At 42.6% G+C, this 11,456-nt stretch overlaps 1 protein-coding gene across 1 annotated transcript in view; it reads right to left on the bottom strand.

The window, feature by feature from the left end:
• kcnab1a (potassium voltage-gated channel subfamily A regulatory beta subunit 1a) overlaps positions 1 to 10,580 on the bottom strand; it is an 84,726-nt gene extending 74,146 nt beyond the window's left edge. The window contains exon 1 of the mRNA XM_087794856.1: positions 10,024 to 10,580. Coding sequence (XP_087650982.1) covers positions 10,024 to 10,310 — 287 coding nt within the window. The 5' untranslated portion in view covers positions 10,311 to 10,580. The remainder of the gene's footprint in view (positions 1 to 10,023) is intronic.
• Positions 10,581 to 11,456: the final 876 nt, after the last annotated feature.

The following is an 11,456-nucleotide window of genomic DNA, read 5'->3' on the forward strand; positions in this document are numbered from 1 at the left end:
TAAAACCAAAACAAACACAGGAGTCTCAGAGAATCAAGGAAAAGCTCAAATAAAAGTGTCTTGAGATGTTTCTTGAAGGAAGAATGATGACTGAGGACGAGAGGATACAGTGAGTCTAGCAGCTTTTAAAGCTGATGTTTGGACATATTTTGATTTGAAAACAAATGAAAGTAGTTACGACTTCATCAATAGTTATGTGGTCTGTAAATACTACACCAGAGTCAAGTACTGGACAATACTACACATATATCCTTGTTACTACACTATCACAACACCAGAGTCAAGTACTGGACAATACTACACATATATACTTGTTACTACACTATCACAACACCAGAGTCAAGTACTGGACAATACTACACATATATACTTGTTACTACACTATCACAACACCAGAGTCAAGTACTGGACAATACTACACATATATCCTTGTTACTACACTATCACAACACCAGAGTCAAGTACTGGACAATACTACACATATATACTTGTTACTACACTATCACAACACCAGAGTCAAGTACTGGACAATACTACACATATATACTTGTTACTACACTATCACAACACCAGAGTCAAGTACTGGACAATACTACACATATATCCTTGTTACTACACTATCACAACACCAGAGTCAAGTACTGGACAATACTACACATATATACTTGTTACTACACTATCACAACACCAGAGTCAAGTACTGGACAATACTACACATATATCCTTGTTACTACACTATCACAACACCAGAGTCAAGTACTGGACAATACTACACATATATACTTGTTACTACAGTATCACAACACCAGAGTCAAGTACTGGACAATACTACACATATATACTTGTTACTACAGTATCACAACACCAGAGTCAAGTACTGGACAATACTACACATATATACTTGTTACTACACTATCACAACACCAGAGTCAAGTACTGGACAATACTACACATATATACTTGTTACTACACTATCACAACACCAGAGTCAAGTACTGGACAATACTACACATATATACTTGTTACTACAGTATCACAACACCAGAGTCAAGTACTGGACAATACTACACATATATACTTGTTACTACAGTATCACAACACCAGAGTCAAGTACTGGACAATACTACACATATATACTTGTTACTACAGTATCACAACACCAGAGTCAAGTACTGGACAATACTACACATATATACTTGTTACTACAGTATCACAACACCAGAGTCAAGTACTGGACAATACTACACATATATACTTGTTACTACACTATCACAACACCAGAGTCAAGTACTGGACAATACTACACATATATACTTGTTACTACACTATCACAACACCAGAGTCAAGTACTGGACAATACTACACATATATACTTGTTACTACACTATCACAACACCAGAGTCAAGTACTGGACAATACTACACATATATACTTGTTACTACACTATCACAACACCAGAGTCAAGTACTGGACAATACTACACATATATACTTGTTACTACACTATCACAACACCAGAGTCAAGTACTGGACAATACTACACATATATACTTGTTACTACACTATCATAACACCAGAGTACTGGACAATACTACACATATATACTTGTTACTACACTATCATAACACCAGAGTACTGGACAATACTACACATATATACTACGGTACACAAGGAAACACAGATGCGTGAGTCGAACCAAAGGCGTCACATCGTTGGCTCAACAACACAAACAACTGTGACACATGATAACCTTCACTCTCAAGCTGAGCTCAGTTAATCAGACAAACATCCAGACTGGCATATAACACACAGCGTGACCTTTTGCCCCCTGGAGGGGGGACCGCCCCCCACTGTCGGGGTCACGCCCTCTCTCTCCAATAATATCCTGAGATGAAATCAGGGTTTGATTCTCTAAGTGATCGAACATGAGCGCGAAGACGTTTCAGGTTAAAAGGGGATGTTCTGAGTTGAATGTTTTAAAATAGATTTCATTATTCCTGACGAGGTCGACAACCATGAGTGCTCATGAGCAACACATGACAAGCATTCATGTTTTCATCCTCATCCTTCCTGCTGATCATGTGATGTCACTTCCTGTATATCAAGCCTTTTTCAGAAGCTCTTCAAAAATAGCAGCTGTCAGAAGAAATACATACCAGCTGCACCTTCGTAACGACGAGCAGGAAAGAAAGAAGAGAATCAAACCTTTTGTTGGCGTCACTCTGGCCCGACTGGCAGGAACTCAAGATCCGTCTCAAGATCCGTCTCAAGATCCGTCTAAAGATCCGTCTCAAGATCCGTCTCAAGATCCATCTAAAGATCCGTCTAAAGATCCGTCTCAAGATCCGTCTCAAGATCCGTCTAAAGATCCGTCTAAAGATCCGTCTAAAGATCCGTCTAAAGATCCGTCTAAAGATCCGTCTCAAGATCCGTCTCAAGATCCGTCTCAAGATCCGTCTAAAGATCCGTCTCAAGATCCGTCTAAAGATCCGTCTAAAGATCCGTCTAAAGATCCGTCTAAAGATCCGTCTCAAGATCCGTCTCAAGATCCGTCTCAAGATCCGTCTCAAGATCCGTCTAAAGATCCGTCTCAAGATCCGTCTCAAGATCCGTCTCAAGATCCATTTCAAGATCCGTTTAAAGATCCGTTTAAAGATCCGTCTAAAGATCCACCTAAAGATCCGTCTAAAGATCCGTCTAGAGATCCGTCTAGAGATCCGTCTAGAGATCCGTCTAAAGATCCATCTTAAGATCCATCTTAAGATCTTCACGCAGGACGAAGCTGCTGATGTTGTCAGTGGTCCACGAGCAACAGCGCGCTCACGACTGCATAATAACATTACACACTAGCCTGGAGGGAATAATGAGTGTTTGCTCCACCATGAGGCACATTGAGGATCTTAGGACCTCCAGAGGTTCAGACTCTCAAGAGAAAGACTTGTGAACGTGAGGCTGAAGAAACAGATGCTCACGAATCAACGATGACAAATATGTAGAATTCGGTTGTTTCTTCCTGTGTTTCTATATTTCTATGTCCTTCATACGTAATAACATAAGTGACATTTTGTTGTTAGACCCATTTGACAGGAACGTCAGCAAAAGACTTCTAAAGCAACTGAGAAATGAAACGTTTGAACCAACTAAGGCTCGACTTATGTGCAATAAAGTCTCTTATTATATGAAAGACAGTTTTGACACAAAGTCAAACATCAGATTAAATAGAATCCAGAGACAGAAGGGATGAAGATTATATGAAGGATTCTTCAAATCATTTCCTACGTCATCTCTGAGGAGCATCTCTGGGACGAGAACATCCACTGGATCCACTGGAAGGAAAAGTATCTTCACTGTCAATAACATTAGGCTTGATTCAAAAATCTTATTTCACGTTCGGAAGAAAAACATTTCCTGTTTATCAAACACTGTGTCGTCTCAGATCAAGACGTACTTTAAAACCAAACCATCAAACATCATCCACACTTGAACGACTTGAGTTCACACAGAGACTCTTCACTGGTCAGTGAGTCCAAAGACCAGTGACCTGGAAACTCAGGGATGAATCCAGATGTTCTATATGTTGAGCGAAGACTTGAATACAAACTTAAACTCCCACATATGTCGGCATGTTAGTGTTAATGTTAGTGTTAATGTTAGTGTTAATGTAAGTAGGTAAGTAATATTTATTTATATAGCGCTTTTCCAGACCAGGGTCACAAAGCGCTTAAACAATCAAAACAATACTCGGAAAAGTACATACTTTAAAGATCAAGATAATACTGAGAACAACACAGGAGTTCCAGAAAATCAAGGAAAAGCCTGAACAAATAGAAACGACTTAAGATGTTTCTTAAAGGAGTCAGTAGATCATCAAGAGCAAAGAGAGAGAAGATCGTTCCAAAGCTTAGGAGCAACAGCCTGAAAAGATTTCTCTCCTCTGGTCCTGAGCCGTGTGCGTGGAACCATCAGTAGATGATCCACAGACCTCAGAGCCCGAGCTGGGGTGTAAGGCTGGATCAGATCAGTGATGGAAGGAGGAGCCTGACCATGAATAGATCTGAAAGTAAGAACCAGAATTTTAAAGTTGATCCTGAAAGAAACTGGAAGCCAGTGAAGAGTTTTAAGGATCGGAGAAATGTGAGTTCTTCTACTAGAGCGGCTCAGAATTCTGAATCAACTGCAGACGAGACGATCCTTCTTGTTAAGACATGAAAACAAACTGTTACAATAGTCCAGACGAGAAGAAACAAACGCATGGATTATAAGATCCAGATCATGTTCCGACAACATTTTCCTAAATTAAGAGATTTTTCTCAGTTGAAGGAAACAGTTTCTGGTCAGTTTTCTTCAGTGTTGAACAAGAGACATGTCTTTATCAAATACAACACCCAGGTTTCTCAGGCTCAGTTTGACAGACTGACCTAAGTCACCCAAGTACTGACTCAACCCTGGAACCTTATCATCAGGAGCAATCACCAGAGTTTCAGTTTTGTCCACATTTAGCTGTAAAGTGTTTTCACTCATTGTTTGATTTCTAGCAACAATTGACTAAGTTCAGCCTCTGGGGCTCAGTTGGATCAACAGAGCAGTAGAGCTGGATGTCATCAGCAAACATGTGATAAGAAACATCTGGAAATCTCTGAATGATTTTACCGAGGGGAATCAAGTACAGCAAAAACAATAAAGGACCCAGAACAGAACCTTGAGGGACTCCACACAACAGATCTGCAGATTCAGATCTCATTTGATTGGCAGATACACTAAAACTGCGCCCAGAAAGGTAAGATGAGAACCATTGTAACACAGACCCAGACAGTCTTCATCCCTCAGTCTTCTCAGCAGGATCTGTTTCAACTGTGTCAAAGGCTGAGGACAGATCCAACAGAACCAGAACAGTGGATTTACCAGAGTCAGCCGACATCATGATGTCACTGGACACTTTCAATAAAGCTGTCTCCGTAGATGTTTACGGAAGCCAGACTGAAACTTCTCATGGATGTCGCTCTGATCCAGGAACAGCTGCTCAGACACCACCTTCTCCAAGATCTTGGACAAGAAAGGGAGCTTAGAAATAGTCCTGAAATGACTGAGGTCAGTCGGGTCTAAGCCTGGTTTTTTGAGCAGAGGCTCCACAATGGCATGTTTAAATGCATTGGGAAAAACCCCTGTGGAAAGGGAGAGGTTCACCATATTGGTAACCCAGGGGCCAATTACATCAAATACTTTGATAAAAAGCCTACAAGGAAGGACGTCATCTGAGCAAGAGGAGGGTTTCATCTTGTTCACTAGTGCCGAAATATCACCCAAAGATACAGCAGTGAAGGAGGACCAAGAGGAGGAGAGGGGCTCAGAGACAGTAGATTTTCTCTTTGATCAATTTAATTTTGTCAATGAAAAATCTCAACAATCATTGCTGTCAGCTTCACAGAAGACAGGTGTGATTTGAGGAGCAGGAGACACGAGAGAATTAATCGTGTCAAACAACACTTTGGGGTTTTTCCTATTTGATGCTACCAGTTTTCTGATGTAATCAGATCAAGCAGTTACTACCATCTCATTGTAAGAAGTCATCAGATCCCTGAGGTGAAGTCTATGCACCTCAAGTTTAGTGGACTTCCAGAGACGCTCAGTCTTTCGACAAAGTCTCTTCAGACTCAGGAGATCTTCATTTGTCCAAGGGCACCGTTTTTTCTGAATTTTCAAGTTCGATTTAACAGGTGCCACTTGATCCAGTATTTCAACACAATGATCAGTGAAACATTGAATCAAACTGTCCACGTCTGTGCAGTCATCGAAGGAAAGACGGTCAAACATAGCAGAAAAACTGTCTGCAGTATCGGCTGAGATGACACGCCTCTGAGACCTAACTTTCAAAGGCTTAGGTTCAGGGATGAAGTCCAGGTTGAACAAGAGAATGATCACTCAGATGGACATCATGTACAGATACATTAGAAATGTTCAGGCCAAGAGTAAAAACTAAGTCTAAAATGTGGCCTTTTTGATGAGTGGGTTCAGAAACATGTTGCTCAAAATTAAAGGCTTCTGTTAAAGTTAAAAGTTCTTTAGCAGAACAAGATGTGACGTCATCAACATGAAGATTAAAGTCTCCAAGAATAAGAACAGATTCCATCTGAATAATGGAAGATAAGAAGTCACTAAAGTCTTTCAAGAACACTGAAGGACCAGGCGGACGGTAGATTGACACACAATAGAAAGGTCTTGTAGAACCAACCAAGATCATCTGAGACTCAAAAGAAGTGAATTCCTGTGTCTGAATCACTTTGCAAGAACAACTCTCCCTAAAAACTGTAGCAAGACCTCCTCCACGACCAGAGAGGCGAGGCTTCCCCAGGACAGCGCTCCCTACTGGACAGAGTTGGTTCAGATGAATAAACTCTTCCTCTCTCTGCCAAGTCTCAGAAAGACATAATAAATCCAAATTAACTCTTGTGAAAAGATCATTCAGAGAAAAGGATTTATTAGTAATGGAGCGAACATTCAGAAGTCCTACATTCAGCACCGATGACGTCACTGACGACGTCACTGACAGGCGCGCAGAGCGGGATGTTAGTGTTCATGTTGGTGTTCATGTTAGTGTTCATGTTAGTGGTTTTTTTTTTGTTTTTTTTTAGAATCCCTTATTAGTCCCGCGAGGGGAAATTCAACCATTCACACATACTGATGGGAGTAGGCTGTAGGCTGCACACTTGCGCCAAGTTCACCATCAGGAGCAATCAGGGTGAAGTGTCTTCAGGGACACAACAACACAAGCTTGTCTGGAGCTGGGGTTGAACCTGCAACCTTTTGGACTGCAGGCAACCACTCTACCATCTGAGCTATGACGCCCCCTTAATGTTAGTGTTAATGTTAGTGTTAATGTTAGTGTTAGTGTTAGTGTTAATGTTAGTGTTAGTGTTAGTGTTAGTGTTAATGTTAATGTTAATGTTAGTGTTAATGTTAATGTTAATGTTAATGTTAGTGTTAGTGTTAGTGTTAGTGTTAATGTTAATGTTAATGTTCGTGTTCGTGTTCGTGTTCGTGTTCGTGTTAGTGTTGATGTTAGTGTTGATGTTAGTGTTAATGTTAGTGTTCATGTTAGTGTTTGGCCGGAGGGACGCCGACATATGTGTGAGTTTAAGTTTGTATTCAAGTCTTCGCTCAACATATAGAACATCTGGATTCATCCCTGAGTTTCCAGGTCACTCGTCTTTGGACTCACTGACCAGTGAAGAGTCTCTGTGTGAACTCAAGTCGTTCAAGTGTGGATGATGTTTGATGGTTTGGTTTTAAAGTACGTCTTGATCTGAGACGACAGTGTTTGATAAACAGGAAATGTTTTTCTTCCGAACGTGAAATAAGATTTTTGAATCAAGCCTAATGTTATTGACAGTGAAGATACTTTTCCTTCCAGTGGATCCAGTGGATGTTCTCGTCTCGTATTGAATGTAAAATAAGATTTAGTTTAAATCTGCATCATTGAAAGTGTAATTCAACAACATGGAATCAATAGTTGAATAAAAATGATCTCAGTATTGTTGCTTGATCTTCTTGAAGCTCAGACTGGACAGATGGTCAACATGACATATCAGCAGATCCTTCTTCTTCACCGGACGCATCATGAATGAAAGGTTCATGGCTCCAGGCAGGTCCACTCCTCGACGCTCCAGCCAAACTCGACCAGGAGCAGCAACGACGAACTTTAGAGTCGGTCAGTCATGAGGAGGAGTTGATGTGTGTGACACATCTTCTCCATCCATCAGCCTCACACTGACCTGTGCTCCAGAGCTGATCAGCTGATATATGTTTGGCCTGCAGATCAATGGTCCCTGGTGAGCGTTACATCACGGACCTGTGACCCTCATAAAGTTCCACGTCGAGCCGGAGACAAGTCGACGCTCGGGTCGATCACAAATGTAACGTTTGCAACCACGACAGTTCCTTCTTCTGAAGATCATCAGCTGGTGATGCACCTTCAACATTATCTTTTCGTTACTCAACTTGAATGTTTCAGGAGATGTATCGAACCTTCTGGCACGAATAGACAACAAACCAGACACCAGTTTTACTCTCAGAAGATCAGAGGAACATCTGCAACATCTGCCAAACTCTAGGAAGATCAGAGGAACATCTACAACAACTGACAAACTCTCGGAAGATCAGAGGAACATCTACAACAACTGACAAACTCTCGGAAGATCAGAGGAACATCTACAACAACTGACAAACTCTCGGAAGATCAGAGGAACATCTACAACAACTGACAAACTCTCAGAAGATCAGAGGAACATCTACAACATCTGCCAAACTCTCGGAAGATCAGAGGAACATCTACAACAACTGACAAACTCTCGGAAGATCAGAGGAACATATATAACATCTGCCAAACTCTCGGAAGATCAGAGGAACATATACAACAACTGACAAACTCTCGGAAGATCAGAGGAACATCTACAACAACTGACAAACTCTCAGAAGATCCGAGGAACATCTACAACAACTAACAAACTCTCAGAAGATCCGAGGAACATATACAACAACTGACAAACTCTTGGAAGATCAGAGGAACATCTACAACAACTGACAAACTCTCGGAAGATCAGAGGAACATCTACAACAACTGACAAACTCTTGGAAGATCAGAGGAACATCTACAACAACTGACAAACTCTCGGAAGATCAGAGGAACATCTACAACAACTGACAAACTCTTGGAAGATCAGAGGAACATCTACAACAACTGACAAACTCTTGGAAGATCAGAGGAACATCTGCAACAACTGACAAACTCTCGGAAGATCAGAGGAACATCTACAACAACTGACAAACTCTTGGAAGATCAGAGGAACATATACAACAACTGACAAACTCTCGGAAGATCAGAGGAACATCTGCAACAACTGACAAACTCTCGGAAGATCAGAGGAACATCTACAACAACTGACAAACTCTTGGAAAATCAGAGGAACATCTACAACAACTGACAAACTCTCGGAAGATCAGAGGAACATATACAACAACTGACAAACTCTCGGAAGTTCAGAGGAACATCTACAACAACTGACAAACTCTCGGAAGATCAGAGGAACATCTACAACAACTGACAAAGTCTCGGAAGATCAGAGAAACATATACAACAACTGACAAACTCTCAGAAGATCCGAGGAACATCTACAACAACTGACAAACTCTTGGAAGATCAGAGGAACATATATAACATCTGCCAAACTCTCGGAAGATCAGAGGAACATCTACAACAACTGACAAACTCTCAGAAGATCAGAGGAACATCTACAACAACTGACAAACTCTCAGAAGATCAGAGGAACATCTACAACATCTGACAAACTCTCAGAAGATCCGAGGAACATCTACAACAACTGACAAACTCTCGGAAGATCAGAGGAACATCTACAACAACTGACAAACTCTCAGAAGATCAGAGGAACATCTACAACAACTGCCAAACTCTCGGAAGATCAGAGGAACATCTACAACAACTGACAAACTCTCAGAAGATCAGAGGAACATCTACAACAACTGACAAACTCTCAGAAGATCAGAGGAACATCTACAACATCTGACAAACTCTCAGAAGATCCGAGGAACATCTACAACAACTGACAAACTCTCAGAAGATCAGAGGAACATCTACAACAACTGACAAACTCTCAGAAGTTCAGAGGAACATCTACAACAACTGACAAACTCTCAGAAGATCCGAGGAACATCTACAACAACTGACAAACTCTCAGAAGTTCAGAGGAACATCTACAACAACTGACAAACTCTCCAGAAGATCCGAGGAACATCTACAACAACTGACAAACTCTCGGAAGATCAGAGAAACATCTAAAACAACTGACAAACTCTCCAGAATCATACGTGAACAATATCTGTGAGAAGTTTTCATCGTTCACAGCATTATCTACTCGAGGAAGATGCTTCGTTCCTCACGTGTTCCTCACAGAACGACGTGTGAAGATGAAGCTCCACCAGTGAAGTTGTCATGGTTGCCATGGTTACACACCTGTAGATCATGCCCGTCTGGCTCTTGACGGTGTCGTGCAGCGTCAGCGAGTGGAAGTTGAGAAACTCCTCCAGCTTCTTGAGCTCCTTCACATCGTTGTGTCTGCTGCTGGACCACAGCATCTGAGGGACGTAGGGTCGAGGCCCGAGACCGACCGGCGCCTGGCTGACCGGCCGGCCCTGGACCGAGCCCTGGACCGAGCCCTGGACCGAGCCCTGGACCAGGCTCCTGGAGCCCCTCTGTTTGGGGTTGGGAATGTCCGGACACGTGGCTTTGTACAGGTACATGGTGTCAGTGGATCCTGACTCTGAGCCTCCTCCGTCCGTCGCGTCCCACCAACATGTGGAGAAGGATGATCCAGGTGGACCTGTCGCCCTCCAGGAGACTCATGAGCGCCCGCGAGGAAGCCTCTGCTGGAGCCTCATGGAAACGACGATCCAAAGGGTCAAAGGTTGAATTCCGGGGAAATCCTCATGAAGTGGAGAAAAGATGTTCTGGTCGGTCCGTCTCCTCACATGTTCTCCTCACATGTTCTCCTCACATGTTCTCCTCACATGTTCTCCTCACACGGGCCACATATGTTCTGTTCATGCAGAGAGACCTAGACTCTCTCTCTCTCTCTCTCTCTCTCTCTCTCTCTCTCTCTCTCTCTCTCTCTGCTGTCACTTTGCTCCGCCACTCACTCTCTGGTCTCTGGTCTGGCTTCCTATTGAACAGCCTGGGAATCTGGGACAGTTTTCCTGCCCCCCCTATACCCCCCCCTTTAGCCTTCACCCCCCCCTTTAACCCCCCCCCCCCTCTAATTTCTCCACCTTTCTTTTGTGAAGTTTTCCCTCCATCTCTCTCCTCAATCCATCCACGATCCATTCCTTCATTTCATTCAAAACATTTACGAGTGTCCTTTCATCATTTTACTTCCAACACAATACACGCACACACACACACGCACACACACACGCACACACACACACACACACACACACACACACACAGCTGCACCACAAGAAGTGTTTTCACAATTAAGTCAAGCATTAAACATGTTGAAAAAAAGCCTTTTTTTAAACTACTCTCACCATTTCACACACACATCTCTGACCTTTGACCCCCTCCCGGGACCTCCCTCATGACATCATGTCTGGGGTCCTCCAGTAGATTGTGGGAATCGAGAAGTGTTACACGACCATATGTGGAAGTACAGCACACACTACACTGCGACACACACAGACTCACACGAGAGAAAAGGTTTTTTCTTTGTTAATATTTCGACTCGACTTGTTCTTGTTCTTCTGTGTCTGAGCTAAGTTAAGATTCTGTGTCAGGATCGTCCTCCTCGTCCTCCTCGTCCTCCTCGTCCTCCTCGTCCTCCTCGTCCTCCTCGTCCTCCTCGTCCTCCTCGTCCTCCTCGTCCTCCTCGTCCTCCTCGTGTCCGAGCG

This window comes from Callionymus lyra, chromosome 7, assembly GCF_982586985.1.
Source record: "Callionymus lyra chromosome 7, fCalLyr1.hap1.1, whole genome shotgun sequence".
In the NCBI taxonomy this organism is placed as follows: Eukaryota; Metazoa; Chordata; class Actinopteri; order Syngnathiformes; family Callionymidae; genus Callionymus; species Callionymus lyra.